Source organism: Podarcis muralis, chromosome 16, assembly GCF_964188315.1.
Source record: "Podarcis muralis chromosome 16, rPodMur119.hap1.1, whole genome shotgun sequence".
Lineage (NCBI taxonomy): Eukaryota > Metazoa > Chordata > Lepidosauria > Squamata > Lacertidae > Podarcis > Podarcis muralis.
Genome location: NC_135670.1, coordinates 12836671 through 12861755, shown reverse-complemented (window position 1 = coordinate 12861755; position 25085 = coordinate 12836671). Strand labels below are relative to the sequence as shown.

At 51.2% G+C, this 25085-nt stretch overlaps 1 protein-coding gene across 1 annotated transcript; it reads right to left on the bottom strand.

Annotated features, from left to right (window-relative positions):
- Nucleotides 1-1300: 1300 nt before the first annotated feature.
- LOC114586486 (dual specificity protein phosphatase 10-like) lies at nt 1301-22296 on the bottom strand. The gene is made up of 4 exons (XM_028710021.2): nt 21968-22296; nt 8833-10064; nt 4739-5038; nt 1301-4320 (listed from the first exon to the last, which is right to left on the bottom strand). Exons 2-4 carry the CDS (start codon nt 10049-10051, stop codon nt 4055-4057), a joined length of 1785 nt encoding a protein of 594 aa, XP_028565854.2. The 5' UTR covers nt 10052-10064; nt 21968-22296; the 3' UTR covers nt 1301-4054.
- Nucleotides 22297-25085: the final 2789 nt, after the last annotated feature.

Genomic DNA, 25085 nt, shown 5'->3' with positions numbered 1-25085 from the left:
CAATATCCCTTTCCCTGGTCAATCACTGCCAGTTCAGGAAGCGATCAGCATGTATGTGAAATTAGGATTCTTTGGGCACAATGAATACCACTTTTGCAGGTGCTTGCATATTGATGCAGTTCTTGCTAGCTGCCATTAGGAGGTGCCCTTCACTGCAGGAGAGGATGCTAGATCTCAGACAGACTAACCACAGTGTTCTAACTCGGGTCGGCAAGGTTCACTCCAGCGGGCCAGATTATGCGCGCAATTTCCAGCGTCTGTGTCTGCGCAGACACGATTTCCGGTGCCGTGAAAGCAAGTCCCTGCGCCGCGCTATGCCAGTTTAGCGCAGCGCGTGGGGACTCGCTGGGTGGGCAGCTTGGTTCGGTGGTGGCTCGTGGGCCAGTTCTACAACCCCCGTGGGCAGCTTGTTGCCCATGGGCCTTAGGTTGCCTACCCCTGTTCTAACTTAAGATTCAGGAGCCTCAGCCTGCTATGGGTAGATGTGACTAGTGCAGAGTCTACCACCCTGCCCTTCGTTCCAGTGAAGTAAGAATGACAGTGACCAGCTCAGGTAACCCTGAGATAAATCCTGCAAAATGTACCCAGCACTGGGGATCAACCTGACAAATTCCTACTGGGCCCACTTTGTGCACTGCGGACTTTCAGTGGCAGTTTGCAAACAGCTACTCGCTTGGGGGACGCGGGTGGCGCTGTGGGTTAAAGCCTCAGTGCCTAGGACTTGCCGATCGAAAAGTCGGCGGTTCAAATCCCCGCGGCGGGGTGCGCTCCCGTTGCTCGGTCCCAGTGCCTGCCAACCTAGCAGTTCGAAAGCACCCCCGGGTGCAAGTAGATAAATAGGGACCGCTTACCAGCGGGAAGGTAAATGGCGTTTCCGTGTGCTGCGCTGGCTCGCCAGATGCAGCTTGTCACGCTGGCCATGTGACCCGGAAGTGTCTCCGGACAGCGCTGGCCCCCGGCCTATAGAGTGAGATGGGCACACAACCCTAGAGTTGGACACGACTGGCCCGTATGGGCAGGGGTACCTTTACCTTTACTCGCCTGGGGCGAGTTGGTTAAGCAATAGCCAACCACACGGGGAAGACTGGTGGGGGGAAATGAGGCAGTTCTCTTCCTTTTTAGATTATGAATGGGTGACAGAAGAGAAGTATGTATTACTCTGCCACTGTTGACTTCCGAGGTCTCAGTGGGTTTTCTTTCTGCTTTGAAAGGGACACCAGGGCTGAGTTCAACCTTTGGGTAGACGTTGGCTTGATCTCCCCACCTCTCCCACCCCCAAGGGAGACAGAGTCTTGTTACAAAAAAAGAGAAAGACCACGTTTAATAAATTATGACGCTGGGGCCTCGCACTTGGGCCCAATAAATAACAAAGACGAGATCCAAAAAGACACAGCAGGAAAGGGAAGGGGGGAACCTTATAGTCTTGACCACATCAGCTTCCTGTCCAGCGGGTGGATGGGGTGGGGCATTTTAGTTTCACTACAAAACTCTTTAAATGGAAAAAAGGGGGGAGGAACTGTTGCATTCACCAGCCACTCTGGATCTGCACCGGGGGGGGGGGGGGCTCGCAGAGGGTGCTTTGCTGTTCCTTAGGAACATCAAGCCTTATGCTGCACTGGACCCACTGCTCCATCCAGCTCAGTACTGTCTACACCGGCTGGCAGCAGCCCTCCAGGGTTTCAGGTAAGGGACAGTCCCAGTCCTGCCTAGAGATGCCAGGGATTGAACCTGGGACCTTCTGCATGCAAGGCTCTAACCACTGAGCTGCACTGCTCCCTTCCGCAGCTGGGCAAACATCACTTAGCCGCCAAAGCCAGACAGAAGCCTTTCTGCATCTCTGCATTCCAGAAGAGGCGAGAGCGAAGGTTTGCCTGCAGCTCAGCCACAAACATCAATCATTCTGACACAGATCCCACTTTCATGTTTAAGTGCTACCACCACCAACACCCCAACCTCAATAGCTGAAGTGAAATTTGGGGGCTGGAGGATTTTAAAGCATCTTTTTTGTGGGGCCGGGGGCATTGATTTAAAAAACATTTCAATGGCAGTTTGGAGCGCTGGTCTGGTCAGATGTGGCCCCTGCTTAATTGGGGGCAGCACATCTATGGCGTCTTGTGATAGGTCCTTGAACCAGTAATTTCTGATCATCAAAGCTGAGGGTTGAACAGGCCACCTTATTGCATCTCCTGGCCTCTTGGCTATTGGGTGTTTTTCCAGCCACCCAGAAAATTACGAGTTCCAAGTGGGTGCCATGCCATCCCGGTTAGGGTTCTGGGAGTATTTGAGGATGGGTGGGATGAGACTCTGGATGTTGCTGGACTCCAAGTCCCATCAGCCCCAATGGTCAGGAATGATGGGAGCTGGAGTCTAGCAACTTCCAGAGAGTGCTACATTGGCAAGAACCTGGGGATGAGAGCAACATCTCCCACAATGTATTTTTACATCTACAGAAATGATGAGATGCTGATGATTACAAGGGAAATTACCCCATCCCCGAACAAACAAATATGGTGCCACAGCTTTACGGACTGGGATGTTGGGCTTTTGTATGATTGGTGAGTTCACTGGTGGAGAGATGGGGCCCATAGCCTCCATAACGTTTATCCCCCCCCCACTTGCTCCTTGCTGGTGATGGGTTCGAATTCCGTTTGGGAAAAGACTGGGAACGCCTGAAAGACCACTGACATGAAGGGGCGCATGTCACACCCTGTCTCCTCTTTGTGCGGTGCGGGAAGAGGAGCCGGAGGTGGGGGGCAGGGACACTTTAAAGCACCTAACATTAACAACCAAAATTTTTGTGTATATATTGCATCGTAAGATAAATTAGCTGGGGGGAGACGACGACACCCACTCCATACCAGCCCCTAGAAACCTAAAATAATATTTAGGGGAGCTAGAGAGTCCTAGGAGGACTCCCCCCCCCCCAAGTTTCAGCATCCCTTCCCCATTGTCAAAAAACCCCGAACCCCTTAATTAATGGAAGACAAGTTCCAGTTACATCATATTACCCTGAGAAGGGGAGGGGAAAGGGGGGAGAAGTGCTTAACAATATGTTTGAGGGAAGGGGCAGGAGGAAAAGGAGGGTCCAGTCCCCGCCCCCATCCCATAATATCATCAGTTCCACAGTATTAACCCTTGTTAAGAGCCACATAACAGGTTGGTGGTCAAAAGAGTCTAAGCAGCAATTACAGTTCAAATAAATAACTAGATGTGAGGGCAGAATTGAGGGCTTTTCTTCCCCCCCCTCCCCCCGCACAAACACACATACACCCCAAGCAAAGGAGGGGGGAGATTAATTGTGAATCGCGCCCCCCCCTCCTTTCCACCCACACTCTTATCCAAAAGAGATTCTGTGATCCTGAGCATTAAAATCTGGTGGGAAATGGGGGGGGGGGAGAGGAGTTTCACACCCGCAATGTTCCCCATGGACACCCCCTCTTCCATTACTGCACACACACACAAACACACATGTAAATTGCTTAGGATACCCCAGCCCCAAATTAGTCCATCGTGGTGGAAAGCAAGGCAATATCAGCATCTGGATCAAAAAAACTGGGGGGAAGACAAAGAGAACTCCCCCCCCAATTTATACACACACACTCCCCACCCCAATAAATTAAAACTCAGCATGATCACACACACACACACACACACAAACAAACACACACACCACCCATTCCCCACCCCACGAAGGTAAGAAAGTTTTTTCAGAAGTCATTGTAGAAATAACTGTTCCCCGAAATTCCGATGGCGGCAGCAGCAGCAGCAGCAACGGTACCTACAGAACGGAGCGCCGTCAGTCTTTGGCGTTGTCTGTCGTCTTGTACGCTGAGCGTTTTCAGGTTGGTGGACTTAAGAAAGGTATCCAAGCAAAGTTCCCTCAAATGGGGTGTGTGTGTAATAAAGTAGTTGAGAAGCCTCCCCCCCCCCCGAATTCCTGCTCACTGCTTCAGCCCTCACATGCCGTCCATCAGTCCCCTTATTGCACTCCCGCCCCCCTTCCTCTTCTTCCCAGCCCTGAGATTGACGGAGCTCATCCTGCACCCCATCTTGTTCACACCTCGGTCTCCACTCCGGCCAGCTTGGGGGTGAGGATCCGGGGCGTGACGCCGGCGTTGAGGTCCACTTCGAACTCCAGCAGTTGCCCCATGAAGTTGAGGTTGGGCGAGATGATGGGTCTTCGGCCTTTGACATATTTGTAGGCGTCGCCCATGGTCATGAGAGTGTGCTTCATCAGGTAGGCGATGACGATGGTGGCCGAGCGGGAGACGCCGGCCTGGCAGTGGATGAGGACTCCTTTGCCGCTCTGGTGTGCCTCCTCTGGAGTAAGGGAAGGGGGGGGTGAGAAACAGCGTCAACGCTAACCTGAGAAAGGGGGTGCACACAAATGCTTCCTGGACTAAATTCCATTTCACACACAGCTCCTTGCCTGTTCGCCTATGGCGAGTTAAGAATAGGCCCCAGGCGAACAGGCAGCAAAGTTTTTTTTAGAACAGGAAACAGATTGGGAGGAAAATAGAAATGAGGAACATAGGAAACTGCCCTGTACAGAGTCAGACCCCTTGGTCCATCTAGCTATTGTCTATCCTGGCTGACTTTGAATCATCAGGGTTTCAGATAAAAGACCATTCCAGAGGGAGATGCCAGGGATTGAACCCGGGACCTGCTGCATGCAAGACGGACGCTCTGCCACTGAGCTACACCCTCCCCTTTATTTCGCCGCAGGACTAGACCTCACCAATGAACTCAAAAGCTTCCTCGAAGTATTGGCGCAGGTCCTGGCGGTTGTTGTCGGTGGCGGGGAGGCGCTTGTAGCGCAGGCGCCCGCTGTCGGCGTGGTACAGGGGCAGGTGGGTGGTGACGTTGAGAACGTGCCCCACGTTGAGGCTCAGCATCCGTTCGAGGTCCTGCGCGTCTCGTTCGTTGCCCAGGAACAGGAAGGGCAGAATGGGGCTCAGCTCGGCGTTCTCCAGGTCAGGCGTGAGTGGGGGGCCCAAGTCATCTGGGCCGTCCGCAACATCTGGCCCAATCAGACTGCCTGTGGTCAAAACACAAAGCAAAGGGGTTGAGTCCCTGGAGTGGAAGCATTGTGCAGAAAAAGTGCTCGAGTTTTATTTTTTCCTCCTCCCTCCCAATCTGTTTTCCTTTTGTGTATGCCCCCCTCTTTCTTTCTTTCTTTCTTTCTTTCTTTCTTTCTTTCTTTCTCACTTTCTTTAAATTGAGCCTGAGGGCAGGGACTATTTTTCCACTGACATTTGTAAGCTGATTTGGGAGCCTTTTCTGGCAGGATAAAAAAGCTTTGCGTAAGTGAGTAAAGAAATGAATTGTAATAATTCAATTTTAATTAGAGCTGCGAAGTTTTAATCGATCAGTAGGTTTGGCTGAGCAGTTAGAAACCAGGGATGTGAGAGCGGGCAAAACGTTTTGCTCTCATTTCCTTATTTATTCGGAGCGTTTGCATCAAGTGATCCTCAAGGAGTCTTGCACTAGATTGCAGCAACAGACAATTGCCTATCTCAGTATTGTCTGCACTGACAGGCAGCACCACTCCAGGATTTTGGGGCGGCGTGGTCTTCCTAACCCTACCTGGAGGTGCTGTGGATGAAACCAGGGACTTTCCCCCTGCAAAGCAGCTGCCCTCCCAATGACCTGCCAATCATGCTGCCAAGGTGGGAGGTTTGGATGGAGGTGTAGGCACAGAGCCCCACTCAGAAAAAGGTGTGTTCAAAAGGTGTGTTGGGGACAGGGAGCTGGAAACACAGCAGGGCTGGCGCTCCCTAATTTTGAAGCAAGTGAATGGGGGGGGGGACTCTGGATCAGGTGTGGGGGTCCTTTAGCCCTCCAGACGTGGTTGAACTACAACTCACATCTTCCCTGGTCGTACGCTATCCTTGCTGGCACAGATGGGATGTGTAGTTCATCCGTGTCTGGAGAGTCAAAGGTTCCCCCCTTTGCCCGCTGCACCTGCTCTAGATGTTTTGCACTACAATTCCCATCACCCCTGACCACTGGCCACCACTGATGGGCAGTTGGGGCACCAAAGAGCCCCTCCAGCCACCCCCATCCCAGCTAGGTGCTGAAGTCCAAGGTATAAAATTACCAAAAGGCACAACACGGGAAAAGAGCTGTGTGTGACACCCAAAGCTGGTCAATTTGGTGGCAGAGTAATATTCTTAAGTTGTGAGTTTCTGAATTGCTTCTGTGCCCACCTCACAGAAACAACCCCTGAAGAAGGTCGTGTGAGAGCCTCTGCTTAAATGCAGGTTCAACCCCCAGCGACATCTCTAGATAGGGATGGGAAAGCTCCCTGCCTGAAACCCCAAGAGCTGCTGCCAGTCAGAGCAGGCAGCACTGAACTAGATAGGTCAGCGGTCCAATTCCGTATAAGGGAACTTTGTATGCTCCAAATTGGTGCTAACCAAATCACTTGGAGAGGCTGCCCCCCCTTCCCCTTTGCAGTTTTCTGTGGGAGGAAGGTGGGGGCGAAAAGGGAGGGGACTTGTTCTTTTTCCTGACCTAAAACATCTGCTATGTAAAATGACACCCCACCCTCCATGGTGGGGGCTGGCAGGGGCTGGGGAGAAGGGAGGGGGCAAGTGTGAAAGAAGGTCAAAGAAATGATGTCATGTTACCAGCTGGGTAGAGTTCATTCTGGTTCAATGGGGTTTTGAACAGGTGCTAAAAGTGAGGTGGGGGTGAACTGGGGGTGTGTGAAGCCCCCCTTCGCATCTTGCCATCTGCTCATGCAGCTGGGATGAGGTCACTAAAGTGATGGTGGAGCGGTGCAAATCTTAAACCTAGGCTTTAAACCCAACCCAATTGGCAAAGGGAAAACATGCATGGAAAGAACTGCCCTGTTGTGTCTTCCTGTTGTATTCATTCTATCAACATAATGCTTTGTGGTTTAATCTCCTATCTCTCCCCCAGTGAACTCTAGGGAGCATCTATGGTTCTCCTCCAAACTTCCTTTCTCCCTGTGGCTTCCAAGGGGAGTCTACATCCTACATTGGCTCCCAGTATGTTTCCGAGCACAATTCAAAGTGTTGGTGCTGACCTTTAAAGCCCTAAACGGTCTCGGCCCAGTATACCTGAAGAAGTGTCTCCACCCCCATCATTCTGCCCAGACACTGAGGACCAGCGCCAAGAGCCTTCTCAGTAGTGGCACCCACCCTGTGGAACGCCCTCCCATCAGATGTCAAGGAAATAAATAACTATCTGACTTTTAGAAGACAACTGAAGGCAGACCTGTTCAGGGAAGTTTTTAATGTCTGATGTTTTATTGCTTTTTTATATTATTATTATCGTTAATTCTGTTGGGAGCCGCCCAGAGTAGCTGGGGAAACCCAGTCAGATGAGTGGCCTATAAATTATTGTTGTTATTGTTATTGTTGTTATTGTTATTACCAACTGGGAAGCAGGTAGTTCAACGTAGAACAAAATGTAGTAAGGAAAAATATAAGAAGAAGAAGAAGAAGAAGAAGAGTTTGGATTTGATATCCCGTATTATCACTACCTGAAGGAGTCTCAAAGCGGCTAACATTCTCCTTTCCCTTCCTCCCCCACAACAAACACTCTGTGAGGTGAGTGGGGCTGAGAGACTTCAGAGAAGTGTGACTGGCCCAAGGTCACCCAGCAGCTGCATGTGGAGGAGCGGGGAAGCGAACCCAGTTCACCAGATTACGAATCTACCACACTTAACCACTACACCACACTGGCTCTCAGAAAGCCTGAGAAGGACCCCAGGGAAACTCAAGGCTGATGGATAAGGGGCAGCCTTGCAGAAATAATCAACCCCTTGTCTGGAGGCAGGGGTACTTTAAAGCGGGGAGACACGGTGTTAGCTCAGAACGCATTCCCCTCGGACCAGCAGAAGGCTCAGGGCAACTGGGGAGGTGGCGGCCCCAAGAACTTTTGACACACCAACGCAATTTCTGCCACCAGTATACCTGAAGAAGTGTCTCCACCCCCATCATTCTGCCCAGACACTGAGGACCAGCGCCAAGAGCCTTCTCAGTAGTGGCACCCACCCTGTGGAACGCCCTCCCATCAGATGTCAAGGAAATAAATAACTATCTGACTTTTAGAAGACAACTGAAGGCAGACCTGTTCAGGGAAGTTTTTAATGTCTGATGTTTTATTGCTTTTTTATATTATTATTATCGTTAATTCTGTTGGGAGCCGCCCAGAGTAGCTGGGGAAACCCAGTCAGATGAGTGGCCTATAAATTATTGTTGTTATTGTTATTGTTGTTATTGTTATTACCAACTGGGAAGCAGGTAGTTCAACGTAGAACAAAATGTAGTAAGGAAAAATATAAGAAGAAGAAGAAGAAGAAGAAGAGTTTGGATTTGATATCCCGTATTATCACTACCTGAAGGAGTCTCAAAGCGGCTAACATTCTCCTTTCCCTTCCTCCCCCACAACAAACACTCTGTGAGGTGAGTGGGGCTGAGAGACTTCAGAGAAGTGTGACTGGCCCAAGGTCACCCAGCAGCTGCATGTGGAGGAGCGGGGAAGCGAACCCAGTTCACCAGATTACGAATCTACCACACTTAACCACTACACCACACTGGCTCTCAGAAAGCCTGAGAAGGACCCCAGGGAAACTCAAGGCTGATGGATAAGGGGCAGCCTTGCAGAAATAATCAACCCCTTGTCTGGAGGCAGGGGTACTTTAAAGCGGGGAGACACGGTGTTAGCTCAGAACGCATTCCCCTCGGACCAGCAGAAGGCTCAGGGCAACTGGGGAGGTGGCGGCCCCAAGAACTTTTGACACACCAACGCAATTTCTGCCACCACCACAGCGGTCGGCACCTAGAACCCCCAGCTCACCTCTCCGTCCGACCCCTTCCTGCCCCCCATCTTTGTTGAGCAGATCCAGCACCAGGTGGAGATTCTGGGAGGGCTGTGTTTTGCGGGGCTTGGGGGGGCTGGCGGGGAGAGGCTCCGGACTGGCGCGGCCGCTGGGCTCCTTGGCCCAGAGGCGCTGCAGCGAGGAGTCCCTTGTGTCGCAGCCTCCCCGCGAGGAGATGAAATCCAGCATGGCCATCTTCCCCTGCTGGAGCCGCCTCCGGCCCGCTGCGTCGGCTGCCCCGAAGCGCATGGCGCCCTGGAGCTGGCTCTTGGTGTATTCCATCAGGTTGCGGCAGTCCAGGATGAGCGGGGAGACGTGCTGCTGCTGCTGCTGCTGTTGCGCCCGGGACCGTGTCATTTTCTTGGCCAGCTCGTCGGGCCAGATGGTGCGGACGCTGTAGTCGTCGTCGTCCCCGCAGCTGGGGGCCGGGGAGGAGCCTGCCCGGGGGTCGTAGGCCACGATGGGGTCGCTGCTGCAGAAGCTGCAGGAGGAGCTGCCCGACTTGACCGAGGGGTTGCAAGCCAGGCAGGCCAGGGAGCGCAGGGCCGAGGAGGGGGCGCAGGGCAAGCACCCCAGCTTCTTGACAGACGGCGGGCTGCAGCTGGAGCAGCTGAGGGAGCGCAGACTGGAGCGGCAAGAGAAGCAGCCCAGGGAGAGCAAGCCGCCCTTGGGGCCGGCGTCCTCGCAGCGCATGAGGCGCCAGCAGCCGCGGCAACCGCATTTGAGGGGGTGCATGGCGGGACTGGAGAGGCAGGAGGAGCTGGTGGATGTGTCCAGCACCGCCGGTTTGGAGTTCTCCTTGAAGCAGCGCTTCTTGAGCTTCGCCTGGGGCAAGAAGACCTTCAGCTGGGGCCCAGTGAGGCCTTTCGGCTTAGTCTCGGCCTGTTTGAGGTCCAGCTGCAGGGAGACGTTCCTCTCAGGAGACAGGCTCTGCACGCCTCCCACCGTCAGCTTGATGTCGATGGTGTGAGAGTGGTTGGGCTGCAGGATGCCCGGCGTCCCCCGGCGTACGGCCTCGTCGCAGGGCGCCTTCGCGGGAGCCGGGGCGGCCTGGCCAGGCGCTCTGGAGGCTGCCGGGGGCTGCTTCTCGCCACCGCCTGGGGTGCCCCCGTTGGCAAAGCTGTGGTTGAGGCGCAAGGCCAAAGTTTTGGGTCGCTGCAGCACGCCGATCCGTTCTTCCAGAGGCGAGGGAGGCATTGGGAAAGGTGAACTGCAGGGGGAAAGAGAGAGAGAGGGGGAAGGAGAGAGAGATAATAATATATAATAATAATAATTTTTTATTTATACCCTGCCCTTCCCGGTTCAAAAAACTGGGCTCAGAAGAGCATGCAGCAAGATGGCGCCCATGTTTTCTTTCTTTTGCCAGGGGTGTCTAAGGTTTCCTTGAGCTCTGCCACCCCACACGATCCAGATACAGTGGTACCTCAGGTTACATACGCTTCAGGTTACAGACTCAGAAATAGTACCTCGGGTTAAGAATTTTGCTTCAGGATGAGAACAGAAATCGTGCTCTGGCAGTGCGGCGGCAGTAGGAGGCCCCTTTAGCTAAAGTGGTGCTTCAGGTTAAGAACAGTTTCAGGTTAAGAACGGACCTCCGGAATGAATTAAGTACTTAACCCGAGGTACCACTGTATTACAATGTGGGAATCGCATACTCAAACACATTATTTCCCTGGGCACTCTAGTTTACACCTCAGCCAGCTACAATTCCCAGCGCTTCTAACAAACTGCAGCCAGGGGCAGATCTACTATGAAACTAATGAAGCTTAAATTTCAGGGCCTCTAATCCCAGGGCCCCACCAGAAATGACTTTACTCTGCATTGCTTTTTTAAAAATTGGGTCTAGGAGACCCAATTTGAATCGCACAACCCACAATCATTTTATGACACATCATAAATGTAAATAACATTTCCCTAATTTTCACACACACACCCCACAAATAACTTGAATTAACACAAGTGACTTTGAGATGTGAAATAGTCTAGTAGAGCAATTTTAATCAAAATATGAAATGCAGTGGCTATTTTTTAATTTAAAAAAAAGAATTGTGGTGAACTGTTGTGGAACAACCCCATTAACTAAGATCACCCAGACCTTGTTGTCGGTTGCAAAGGGGACCCCGTAGCCGTTCATTCTTCAGGGCCTCAAAAATGTAGGTCCGCCACTGATTGCAGGTCCCAGTGTGCATGTAGCCTTTGAGAGGGGCAGGGGAATCTGTGGCCCTCCAGATCTGACACTGGGTGAAAACTCCCGCCATTGGCCCTGCTGGCTGGTATCCCGGCAACATAGAGAGGGCTGCAGGTTCTCCATCTCTGCATTAAACAGGGAAGGCTGCCATGGGTAGCGAAGCGGATGTCTTCCAGAGAATGCCTTCTAGGAGTTGGCACTCCAGTCGTGGAATGCCCTCCCCAGGGGGACTTGCCAGGAATGCCAACCTGACTGGTCTTCCCCACAGCAGGCAAAGGCTTCCAAGCTTTTGAGATACAATCATAGAATTATAGGGTTGGAAGGGACCATGAGGGTCATCTAGACCAACCCCCCTGCAATGCAGGAATCTTTTGCCCAATGAGAGGTTTGAACGCATGACCCTGAGATTAAGAGTCTCGCGCTTTGGCAACTGGACGTTCTCCGTGTATTTCTCACCCCCATCTTTCTCCAGATAATGGGTGAGGCAACTGGCTTTGGGTTACTCAGCACCAAGAAGTATAGCTCTCTGCACATGCTCAGGGGAACACTTTCCTTTACATTCAAAACCTGACGGAGCCCATGCATGAGGAACCTGTGGCCCTCCAGATGTTACAACAACTCCCAGTCGCCATAGCTGGTGGTCTGCAGAGCCACAGGCTCAAATTACCTTAATGCATCACCAGAAGCACCCTGAGAAGCCAGCGTCTGGCCACCAAACCTGGGAGATTTTCCTCAGGCTCTGATTGGCTGTACTCCAGGTTTCCTGATTGGCTAATGAGCTAGAGTGATGTTGATGAACTACAACTCCCATCAGTCCTAGCAAGCATGTGGTCCGACAGCATCTGGAGGGCCAAAGGCTCCCCACACCTGTGGCAGAGGCTTTGTGCCAGAAATCTTCACAGCTGCTTCCCTCACCTGTGGCATTTTGCTCCTTCGCTCACCCTCCCCAGACAGGTGTCATCATTTTGTCCCAACTTAAGCAGGTAGCCAATTCTCTGGACTAAATCCAGGTATGGTTTGTTGGTTTTTTTGGTCATGTATTTTAGTGTTGTGATAGCTTGCTGCATGCATACATTTGGCACTTAAATCATAATTGACAAATTGTGCCTTGGAGGGGGAGGGAATGGGATTCTAGTGTTGCTTTTCTGTCAGATTTACTGATTTATTTTCACCATATTCTTATCTAGTGCTGGCTTATCATGGAAAAGGGAACAGACCTCTGTTTCCTGAATTGCTAGCAATCGTAATGAGTGCCCCTCTGATTTAAAAGGTTCCAGCAGACGTTATTCACACTGAGAGTCGGTGTGGTGTACTGTAGTAGTTAGGGTGTCAAATTCGGACTTGGAAGAGACCAGGATTCAGGTGCCCATTTGGCCATGAAGGCCACTGAGGTACCTCGGGCCAGTCACCGGCTCTCAGCCTACCTCGCAAGGTTGTTGTGGGGATCAGAAAGGGAGAACCATGTACACAGCCTTGAGCTTCTTGGGGGAATGGTGAGAAATAAATGCAATAAAGGAATAAATTCTTTATGACTGATTATCGCAGCCTTAAGGACTAGAGTCTTAAGAAAAAAGAAACCCTCAAAAACTGATAATTCTTAGATTGCTAAATTCTGCGTCTGTGTGTGTGTGTTGTGCACTTGTCTGGAATTGTGGGCTTATGACTTAGCTCTACATGCTACTTGCTTGGCCAGCTCTAGCCATCATCCCTGGTATATCTTAATATTCCTTCCTTCCTTTCATCTTTTCTTTTCACCGTGGGGTACACCCACGCTGTATGTGCTGACGAAATCCTTGCTGCATCTGCCCTCACAAAGCGGTGAAGCTTGCCCACTATTTCATTCCAATTTTACACATGGGAAAACTGAGAGGTAGTCATTAATTGGTGGAAAGTGGGTTTGGATCAATTAATGACCTCCTTCTCCCTCTGTTTATGTTTAAATCCTTTCACTTGGTATGTCCACCCTGCTTTTGATGCCATGAATTACATGATCGTTCATGATAACAATGAACGGCACAGGGTTGGGCTAGATGACCCTGGGACCCCTTCTATCAATTCTACAATTTGATGACGATTATACAATCAAGCAGCATCTAATTTCATTTGTGGTTAAAAACTGGGGGGGGGGGGGAGAATGCCACTAAGAGCCAAGGAACGCTTAACTAAATTCCTTATCCCCCCTCTTCCTTTTAAAAACATCCTCTCTCTCTAGATATAAACTGGGTCAGGTTTAGCAAAAGGGCTTTCTGATGGGAGACAAACATGTTAGCTCCCCCACCCTCAGATCTTTCCAGCACTTCATGTGCTGCTGGAGCAGGAGGAGGAGATCCTGGATCAGCCTCCTTTCTCTTTCTCCTCCCCCCGCCCCCATTCCAGCTTTCTTGATGCATCTTCCCCCACCCCACCCTCCAATCCCCATTAAAGCCGTGTTATCAAGAAAAATACACCTCCCTGCCACATTTCCCTGCAGGGACTTGGAAAAAGATTCAAAGGCGCTAGGTTCCGTGCCAAGGAGAGATTAGCCATCCTCTTCCAAAATCACATTTTCCAAAACACACACACACACACACACACACACACACACACACGGAGGGAGGGAGGGAGAATAAGAAAAGCACTCTGCTTTTGGGGGGTTGTGGGCATTGAGGGTGTGAGCACGTGCCCAGCAACACCCTCCTCTGCAAGCGTTTTTCACACTTCTGGGATGGAGGGAGGCAGCCTCTGTTCTGAAGGGCAGTAGCCGCTCAAGGGCTCTGTGTGTGTGGCTTGTGTGTGTGAGCGTTTGATGGAGACACCAAGGACCACAGCAGCCTTGCGATGTTTGCCAGGCTTGCTAAGAAACCCTTTCGCTGCGTGCCGCCTGGGGAACAAGGCGCCTGGGACTGCGGAGGAAGAAACTAAAACAGAGACAAACAAAAATTAAGATCTCTCTCTCTCTCTCTCGATCTCTCTGAGTTTGTGTGGTTGCTGCACAGCAGCCTTCCTTTAGGCCTCCAAATGTTGTTGGACCATGACTCCCATCATTCCTGGCCTCAGGCCTTGCAGGCAGGGCTGTTGGGAGTTGTTGTCCAACGGCATCTGGAGGGTGCCAGCCTAGGGAAGGCTGTCTCTGCCCTGATGTCTGTGCCGCTCTCCCTCAACCCCCAAACTGTGGGATAACCAACCTCATATAATCAACATGCTTAAGTTTAATTAATGCACGAAAGGGTTAAGACCATAGAGGCTAGCAGGACCAATGGTCAGGGATGATGGGAGTAGTAGTCCAACAACAGCCGGCAACCCAAGTTTGAGAAACACTGTGCGATTGACACTGTAAAGTCAAGTAGCTTATATGATAATGGATGGTTTTGCCAGGACACCCCACCTTCTTGAAGCCACACCTTCTCTCCCCAGGCCACACCCCTCAATGGCCCTCCCTCCACACCAGGCATAGGCAAACTCAGCCCTCCCACCATCCCTGATCACTGGTCCTGTTAGCTAGGGATGATGGGAATTGTAGTCCCAAAACATCTGGAGGGCCAATGCCTGCTCCACACCCTCCTGGGGTGTTTCTGCCTTGCTGGGATTGGTCCCTGAACTCTGATCATGCCTTTTGGTTGCCTGGATGGAGGATGTGTGACTGAGTGTAGAAATTTGCCTACTGTACAAAAGTTACGTGTGCATTTGTTGCCCCGCCCACTTTTGCCTCTGGTCCCTCCCACCACTGGCATGCAGCCCCCAGAAACCTTCCTGGCTCTTGGGCTGAATGAATTTTCCCAGCTCTGTTTTTGCTGTAGGTGCAGACACTGAACCTGCACACTTCTATGTGGAAAGCAGCGAGCTCTGTCCCAGATCTATGGGACCCTCCCTCTCCAAATCTCTACCCCCTCCTTCATCCACCACCTGCAAGGGATCCCCAAAGGTCATACAGTCCAACCCCCTGCGATACAGGACTCACAGCTAAATTGTGTGTGCATGTTTGATTCGTGTAACACGTGCATGCAGAAAACAAAATACCCCTCTGCAAACACCCAGTTTCCTCTGCCTGCTCCTCGCCTCTCCCTCTTCCACATCCCGCAATCTCAAAGTCCCCTATTTCCTAGTGACCCATATATACCCATCTGCAGCCAAAGCCCCGCGGTTCTGCTCCTATCTTCTGCCACCCCTTTAAAATAAAAAATTTAAAAACCCAGGAATTATAATCTTGGCTTGCCTGCGTCCCCGCCCACACACTCAGCCAGCACAAAAGTCTCCTTCTCCCGGAGGTTCTTTTGCAGAACAGCCACACAGCCCAGCGACACTAATCTGGGGCGACAGCGCTGTTATTTCCATCAACCGTGTGCCCGGCAAGCGAGGGGCGATTGCGCGCGACAGCCGAGTGCAGCACTTGGGGGTGCAGAGGGGGAGAAAGCTCCGCCCTCGGTTGCAGAAAAAGGAATTGCATCACCACATTGCCTTGGATGATTTGGGGGGGGGGGGGTGGCTGTCCACCAACTGGATATTCTAATCCCCTCTCCCTGACTTATGTATTCATTGCATTTCAACCCCACCTTTCTTCAGAGGAGTTCAAGGTGATGAAGGTGATTCTCCCTCTCCCCAGTTTTATCCGCCCAACAACCCTGCGAGGCGGGTTAGGGTGAGAGACAGTGTCTGCATACACAGTGTACATTTAAAGCACTCAAAGGAACCTGAGAACTGTAGTTTCTTAACGATGCTGGGAATAGTAGCTCTGCGAGCGGTAAACTACAGTTCCCAGGATGCTTTTTGGGGAAACCAGGTCCTTTAAATGCACGGTGAGTGCATACCCACAGCCCTCAGTGGGCATCATGTCAGAGTGTGGATCAGACACTCTTAACCCTTACAGCACCCTGGCTCTTTTGTTCAGCTGCTGTTAAATAAAGCTAAACACATTCCGTCTCTATCTAGCTGTTGCAGAGATAATAAGCAAAAATGGGCAGGCACAGTGGCGTAGCATGAGGGGTGCAGGGGGGGCCGGCCGCACCGGGCGCAACATCTAGGGGGGCGCGCTCACACTCACAAGGGGATCTATGGGGACCCTGCTCCGGGTTAGGGGGCGCAAATTACTTGCCTTGCCCCGGGTGCTGACAACCCACGCTACGCCACTGGGCAGGCAAGATTCTAGTCCATAGGAAGCAAGGCAATGAAATAACTTTTTCGGCTGGAGTAGGGCAATCTGCATTTATGCTCTGGCTGGTTTGCAAGGATTGTTGCAACTCCTCCTTCCTGCAAAAATCCTGGCTGAGGGTTAGCCCTGCCCTGTTCCACTACTTCTCCTTACACCCCGATTATCTCCGGCAGATATCTCTAAGACAATCTCCACCGATCTGGCACCCTCCTCCAGATGTTGTTCTTTGAAACCAACACTCGTCAACCCCAGACAACGCAGCCAGTAGTCGCAGCTCAAAACATCTGGAAGGGGCACCAGGTTGACGAAGCCTGCCTTATAACCAGCCAGGCTGCTCATCCATGTAGCTCAAGTGTGGGGAACCTTTGGCCTTCCAGATGTTGCTGAACCACAGCTCCCATCAGCCCCTGCCAACATGGCTGATGGCAAAGGATGGTGGGAGTTGTAGTTTAGCAACATACAGAAGTCTCCACACCTGATCTGGACAGTTGCTCTGACAGGCAGGATTGCAAACAGAAGCTTTCCCATCAACTGCTGCCTCACCTTTTTAAAACTCTGTGCTTTTTTCTCTCACTGCTTCCCCATTCCATCCTGGAGCTGCCTGTCATTCTAGACCCCCAACATCTCCCATGAGATCTGGCAGCGGGGAGGGCCTTAGAAAGCAGCTCTCCCTTCTCAACCTCCCCCTACCAAAGTAGCGAGGAATTCTGCTCCACAAATAGCTCGCCCACCCCAATAACGTAATGCTCCCATTAAGAAATTGCCGGAATGCTGATTTCCCCCGCCGGCAGCATTTGCACTGTGGTCTCCTTGCGGGCAGGGACCTCTGCCTCTCTCTTTCCTGGGAAACTATGTAAAGTGTGTTTGACATTGATGGGGCTACAGTAATTAATCATTATAAGAATAAGTAATGCAAGCATCCCCCAAAGAACGCTCCTTGCCAGCGAAAACTCCCTCGTGCGAAGTACTGTGTTCGGCACGTGCCTCTGTGCTTCGTGGCACATATACGGGACACTTGCACACTCACTCACTCTGTCTGTCTCTCACCCGCATATACACAGAGGAAGCTGCTTCACAAAGAGTCAGAACATTGGCCCATCCAGCTCAGTATCACCTACACTGACTGGCAGCAGCTGTCCAGGGTTTCAGCTGTACCTGGAAGTGCCAGGAATTAAACTAGGGACCTTTTGCATGAAAGGCAGATGCTCTAACACTGGGACACACGTGTGTTCAAAGAAGTTTATGCGCACACATACACCAGACAATTTAGCTGCACACAGGCTCTCCATTGCACAATCTAGCCATTCAAGCATGCACCCTCTCTGGTCTGTGCACACCGCCTCCCCCTGGCATTGCTTTCTACACAACCAACACCCATGCTCACTACACACCGGCGGGGATTTCCATCCCTCTGCTCAGCCCTGAAGCTCAGCCTGCTTTGCGTTCAGGGAATTCCAAAGCCCTCCGACACATCGCTTCCTTCCCTCCTGCCTGAATCGGATTTGCACACGCAGGCGGGCTCCCGCCGCTTTGTGGACGCACAAAACGGCTGTGTGCACGTGTGTGTGTACAGACATCTGCACACTCTGCAGTGCACGCATCTCCCTTTCCAGCTTGGGTCGGTGTACACTCTCCAAATGCACTTGAAAGAAAGGAAGAAAGACGAGGTCCTCCCCCCCCCCCTGCAAACACTCACCCTGACGTGGCTGGTGGTCCCCCTGCAGCGCCTGTTCACTTCCTTTTGGGCTGCCGTTCAGCTCTCTCCTCCACCAAATGAAGTTGTGCACTGCCTCTAAAAATACCCTCCTGAGCTCATAGCCTGGCAGTGCCCAATGAGGGCATCTGTCTCCTCGGGTTTCACCCCACACCATGAGCTCACCACTTGGCCCTAGATATGCTGTGTCGGGGGCGGGGTGTGTGCGGGGGGGGGGGGGGGAGAGACAAGGAGGGGGAGAGGCCTCCAGGGGATTCCACATGTCCCTGGGCCTCCGGGTGCTCCCTGCCACCTCCCAAAACATGCTGATGGGCGGAACGCGGAGTTCCAATCGGCATTTGCAATGTCTCATCTGGTAACAACAGGAAAGGATGCGAGGCTGGCCGGGATTAATTGGTATGAATCACCCAAAGCCTTTGATTCCAATTTTGGCACATTGGGGAACTTCCCCCTGTTCTTGCAGTCCTCCCATCTGCAGCAAGGGCGCAATAATCCCGGTCTACCTTACAAGGCTGTGCTGCAATCGATGTGACGGGCGGTTGCTGTTGTTTTCAACAGCCTCTGTATGTACAGCTATGGACAAACTTTCCTACAGAACATGGAAAGCCACCTTATATCCTGTATCAGACTATTTGTCCATTTAGCCCAGTGCAGCCCACTCTGACTGGCAGCATCTCTCCAGGATCTAAGGCAGAGAAATATATTTCCCCTTGCCTTCTTTTTATGTGGAGCAGTCAGGGATTGAACTCTCTGCTGTGCAAAGCAACTCTCGTCAGCACCACCACAGTCCAAGATGAAGACTCATGGGAGTTGTAGTCCAGCAAATATGCAGAGGGCACTGAGATTGCTTCCACGGCCCACTTCCCCACCCCCCAAAAAAGTAACAGGTAGCTCTCCCCAACTGCCCACAACTCCTTGTTCCATGCATTGTGATTTCTGGAACACATTGATGGATATTTGTCTTCACACACTCTGCCTCTGGCTTCATTTCATCAGCCCTTGTATCCAAAAAGCCAAATGCAGCTACATCTGGGATCCAGCCTTGGTATTCCTAGGTTTACTTCCCAAAGGGAGCAAAGGCCTTCATGTGCACCCATTCAGAACATCAGCCCCACTCACCCAAGGTGAGGGTTGTCCGCACACCTTTCAATATTGGTTGGCAGCATGCATTCACAGCATTCAAATCTTCCCAAGAGTTGGAGACTGGCAGCAAAACACTTAAACTGGCATTCTGTCCAACAGAGCACAATGCTCAGGTTTCTTCTGTTAGTGGCTCATTCACACATGCAGGCATCCTCAGACACTTGTCCTCCTCTGGCATGTGTGAAGTGGCTTTCGGCGTCAACTCACTAGAAGTAACAGCGAAACCTAATCTGCGGGCCACGAGAAAACCTTCTTCGCAGCCACAACTTCAGATTTGGCAGCGTGTGACCTAGATTTTGGCTATGCATATCCAAGAAAGTTGAGATTCTTTACAACAGTTTGGACACAAGGGAGTCAGAAGGTGCAAGGGCTGCGGGGGTGGGCACTGCCTTAACACCAGTGGTAGCCAACTTGGTGCCCTCCAGGTGTTGTCAGACTAAAATTCCCAGACCACTGGCTATGCTGGTGGGACAGGTGGGAGTTGATGGGGCCCATTTAGGCTGCCCCTGATCTATATCTATAAGGGCCTGCAGTGGCTCCTCTGGGGTTTCGAAGAAGATGCCATTTAGGATTGAAACCTTCTGCATGCAAGGCAGCTGCTCTAACCATCCCCCTTGTCCTACAAAGTGCCCCGTGGTTCCAGTGCCCTAAATCTACCCCTCCTAGGAGGTAATTTTGAACACAAAGTACATACAGTGGTATCTCAGGTTAAGTACTTAATTCGTTCCAGAGGTCCGTACTTAACCTGAAACTGTTCTTAACCTGAAGCACCAGTTTAGCTAATGGGGCCTCCCACTGCCGCTGCGCAGCCGGAGCACGATTTCTGTTCTCATCCTGAAGCAAAGTTCTTAACCTGAAGACTATTTATGGGTTAGCGGAGTCTGTAACCTGAAGCGTATGTAACCTGAGGTACCACTGTATTCATGTTGCCAAGAAGGGAGTTAATATGGAATTATTATGCAGGTAGTATTTTTCCAGTTTTTTCCAGATAATGACAATGAGCAAATGTCTATGTCGTTTTTGAGTATTTGCATACATTCCATTCTAACCTTTGCAAAAACCTTGTGAGGCAGGTCAGTATTATTCTCCCCATATTGCAGACAGGAGGACTGAGTCTGAGAGAGAAGGGCTTGCTGTCTCATGGCAAAGGTGGCTTGAGGACTTAGCCACGACCCTTCGCCTGCTCAGATTTCTTTTTTAAAGAGGACATACATTTTAGTTGAAACAACAGGGGGGGAAAGGCCTGGTATAGCTCAGTTGGTACAGCATGAGATTCTTAATCTCAGGGCTGTGGGTTTGAGCCCCACGCCGGGCAGAAGATTCCTGCACTGCAAGGGGTTGGACTACATGAACCTTGTCGTCCCTTCCAATTCTACGATTCTATGAAAAACAGGCATCTCCTGTGCATTACTGTTTGTTCACCTGGTGTTGGTGTGTTGCACAGGTGTGTTGCACAGGTGGCACACAGTGGATCGTAAGCACTATGTGATATGCACCTCAGTTCTGTGTGTGCAATTTATACCATATGAATTGGGTGTTTAATTCACCTTTGCACACATCCCGCGTGTGTCTGGGCTCATTGGCCTTCCCACTGATGCATATCTTTCTACATACTTGGGAACACGGGAAACTGACTTATACAAAACCATTGCTCCATCTAGCTCAATATTGTCTACACCAGGCACTCCAAGATTTCAGCTAGAGAGTCTCTCCTAGCCACATTTGGAAATGCCATCAAGGAATGAACTGGGGACTTTCTGCATGCAAAGCAAATGCTCCACCACTGAACTGCGTCCCTTCCTTAAAAGCCAAGCAGGATCCTAGTCCTCATGGTTCTGAGGAAAAGACCTCATTAAATAGGAGCACAGAAAGTCCGTCTAGCTCAATGTTGTTTTGTACCGGCAGGCAGCAGGTCTCTAGGGTTTCAGACAGGTTTCAGACCTGGAAATGCTGACCGTAATTGAACCTAGGATTTTCTGCAGATGCTCTAACAGCCTTGTGTTTCGACAAAGGAAAGCTCTGTGTCTGCGTGTCTGCCTCTGCATGTGAGCCCGGGCACACGTGTCGGCGTGTGCCCCATTTCCACCCGCAGTTTTCACCCGTCTCTATATAAAGCCCGCCGGTGTCCCCATAACCACCATGGCATCACCGGCTTAAAATATCCCCGAATGTCATCCTAGCAGTCAGGAGACGTTAAGGGTACCTGTAAGGGGAGAACTCTGCGCGCGCGCGCACACACACACACACACACACACACACCAGATCCTCTTTTAACCTCTTGTGTTGATGCTTGCAAGGAAAAAAACATGGGTCTTCTCTCCTTCACATCCACCTCCCCCCCCCCCGCCCCGCACAGCAAACACACTTTTCCAGCTCCCGGTAGCACCTCCACCCTCTCGGTATCAGCCTGCCAGCCTCTCCCCACCTCCTACGCACCCCCCAAAAGAATGATCTGTCACAACAAACCGAGGCGACAGCCACCACAAACAAACACCCACTCTTTTTATTGCCACCTTGGGGGGGGGGGGAGGCGGAGGAAACAAGAACTCATCACCCTCTCTTTCTCATCTCTTTCCCTGCTTTTTGATCTCTCCCCCCCCCCATCAAGAAATAAACAACACATTTTCTCTCTCTCTCTCGCCTTTCATGTTGTCGAAATCTGGGGCGCCCGATCCCTTCAGCAAACGCTGCCCCTCTTTTGTTGCAAAGGTGCGTGCACACCCCCTGCAAACGGTGCCTTCAAGGACGGGAAAGGGAGGCTCGTTTGCCACATCGTCCCTCTGTTCTCAACCCCCCCAATACAGCCATTCCCCCCTCCCTCCATTAACTTAACGCAAATCGAGATTTCCAGGTGTTTAACCATCGCAAGACACCCAGTAAGTCCCCTGTTGCAAAATTAAAAATAAAAATAAAACCTTCCGTTTCAGAAGCAGATCCACTCACCTGCATCACAGTCTAAGCCTGAAATCCATGAGGATGTTTTTGGAGGTCGTGAAAAGAGGGGGAGGGCGGAGATGCCTTGTTGGTGAGGCTGGGATAGGGGAGAGAAGGTGACGTTTGAAACCCAGCAGGAATCTGGATTTGTTGGTCCTCGACTTCTGACACCTTTGCACCCTCCGGGTTATCCTAGGTCTGCCCTGCTGCTGGTCACCCCGCATCCAGCCCTCTTTCCCCCTCAGCCCGCTTTGTCTTGCTTTCCTTCCTGTTGTTATGTTTTCCCCCCTCCTTGGCTCTGGTGCTGGGGACGCTTTTGATGGGAGCAGGAGAGGGAAGCGGGATGGGAGGGGGCAGAGAGGAGGAAGGGTTGTAGGGTGACATCATCGGCAGCCAATGAGACGCCGGCCCGGCTCTCCCGGCGAAGGTGACGCAGGAAGGCGGCACGTGACTCAGGGAAGCGCTTACATTCATTGTGAAACGGGCTTGATCAGCATCAGCAACTTCGGCCCCGTAGAAAGGGGGTGGGGGTGGGGAGGGGGTGAAAATGGGGAGGGGGGAGGGACAGGCTGGTTGGTGGGGGGAGGGAAGCTTGGCTGTGGGCCTTCCTATGCATTTTAAACGTCACCTGACATTATTATTATTAATTATAATTGATTATCACCATCAGTAGTAATTTATTTGCAATGGTCACAGAAAAAAGAGGGAAATGAAATAATGCTAATAAAAATGACTAAAAACCACAGAAATCCCTTGCTAGCTGGCAATAAGACCACTGTGTCCATCTTGTTTTAAACTTAAACATTAATATAAATAGTGCAAATGCCATATTATTATCATTTAATAGCAATCAGAATTAAATGTGTCTGTTTTGCAAGTGGGGTGTGTGTGGAATGTAAGCAACTAATTTTCCTCACTTGCCCATCGTTGATGTTAATATGAATTTCTGCTGCAAAAACAACCGAGCACCTTCCCCACCAGATTTTTAAGCAGCTGGCTAGCTTTCCCTTCTATTTCCATGCCAGGAAAACCAACCTGCAGAGGGACAGTTCACCCAAGAAGAGAGAAGTGAGGCATAGAGGAAGCCAAGCAGGTCTTATAAGGCCTGTTCGGAGTTCAATTGCAATTCAATAAATGAGAGCTTGTGGTTGCAGCGACTCAGTTGTAACCACCCAACAGCTTGAGGAAATGCCCCTCTTTGGAGAATGAGGAAGAAACATTGAAGAGAGAGAGAGCCATGCCACCCCTCAGCAGCTCTGCTTGAACCTCCAGATGCAGAGCTAGTGTATCTTTATTAATAACCTTCCCATGGAGGGAGGGCTTTTTGTGCCCTCCTGGTAGGCTTCCTGAAGGCATCTGATGGGCCACTGTGTGAAATGGGATCCTGGCCTAGGTGGACCCTCATTGGTCCATCCTGCAGAGCTCTCCTTACATTCATAGATCCTGAGGAATGATCATGTGTGGAAGAAGCATCTCTCTCCCCACCCCTATTTCAGCAGCCTCCCATGAAAAAAAATAGCAAAGCAATATGCATTATACCTGCTTTTTCAGCAGGGTTGCTACATGATGGACACAGCACATTATGAAGTAAGTGAAGTAATATATATCGTGCATTGTTTAGCACCTGGACTGTGCCCCTTCAGGGGGAGTTTTGCATGTCTGAACGCATGTGTCCATGCGGGAAAATGTCCTTGTATGTAGATAGCTAGCAAGTCAGGGGGATGCGGGTGGCGCTGTGGGTAAAACCTCAGTGCCTAGGACTTGCCGATCGTCAGGTCGGTGGTTCGAATCCCCGCGGCGGGGTGCACTCCCGTTGCTCGGTCCCCGCGCCTGCCAACCTAGCAGTTCGAAAGCACCCCCGGGTGCAAGTAGATAAATAGGGACCGCTTACTAGCGGGAAGGCAAACAGTGTTTCCGTGTGCTGCGCTGGCTCACCAGATGCAGCTTGTCATGCTGGCCACGTGACCCGGAAGTGTCTTCGGACAGCGCTGGCTCCCAGCCTATAGAGTGAGATGAGCGCACAACCCTAGAGTCTGGCAAGACTGGCCCGTACGGGCAGGGGTACCTTTACCTTTACTAGCAAGTCAGGGAGAAGAGTACAACCTAGCCTCTTTGGAAAGCTGTTTTCCAGGGGCAGTAGGTGTTTTCACCAGGCAGTGTTGCATGGTTCATCCTGCTCCCCTGCAGTCTGAAACGGTACAATCCAGACAGAGCTATAACACATACTGTATTCAAATTCTTTTATTATTACATTAATTGCCCACGTTTCCTCCAAGGAGCTCCAGCTGGTGACACGCTTCTCCTGCTTGCCACTTTATCCTCACAACAACCCTGTGAGGTAGTAAAGCTGAGAGATGGTAACTGGTGCAAGGTCCCCCAGTGAGCTCCAGAGCTGGAGTGGGGGTGGGATCTGAACCCTGACCTCCCAGGATGTCCAAGACAACTTCCCTGAACTTGTTTAATTCTCTTTCCAAGCCCTCCAAGCTGGATACCTCCAGTTACATTTGTGGGAGCAAATTCCATAGTTTAGCTGTGCTGCCATGTGAAGAAATGCTCTCGCGTGCAAAATGGTGAGACCGAACTGGTTTTCTTCCCCAAAGAAATTAAAATACAGTGGTACCTCGGGTTAAGTACTTAATTCATTCCGGAGGTCCGTTCTTAACCTGAAACTGTTCTTAACTTGTGGACCGGCCCCCTGCTGAAAAAGTTTGCTGACCCCTGGGTTGGATGAACCACAGTGCCTTTTGCTCCTTTCCTGAACACTTCATTTGTCCGTCATTTGGTTGTCTCTTGCCTGGTGATGCAACAGACATCACTTGAGGGCTGAGTCAAGGAACAGGCTCCTCTGCAGCCGCCCGCAATCAGGGATGAGTATGTGTGTTGGTCATTGGGATTGTGTGTGTCATCTAAGGCGTGTGTCATTCAGTTGTCAAGCTGCCCTTTGTTCTGGTGCCTGTGTACTCACTCCAGAGAGTGTCTAGTTGATACCTAGCTGATACCTTGTTAAGCCATTTGAGCTCACGGTGGTAAGGTCTTATCCTGCCCTCCCCATGCCCTCCCCACCCCCCCAGCCCTGCCTGTCAGGGGTAAAATGCTCTAACTTCATTTAGGGAGTCATAACCACACT

Coding starts and splice junctions, on each gene's coding strand:
- LOC114586486 (XM_028710021.2), bottom strand. CDS start 10,051: ATGCCTCCCTCGCCTCTGGAAGAACGGATCGGCGTGCTGCAGCGACCC. Junction 5,039..8,832: donor GGAAGGGGTCGGACGGAGAG/GTGAGCTGGGGG, acceptor TTTTGACCACAG/GCAGTCTGATTGGGCCAGAT. Junction 4,321..4,738: donor GGAAGCTTTTGAGTTCATTG/GTGAGGTCTAGT, acceptor CCCTTACTCCAG/AGGAGGCACACCAGAGCGGC.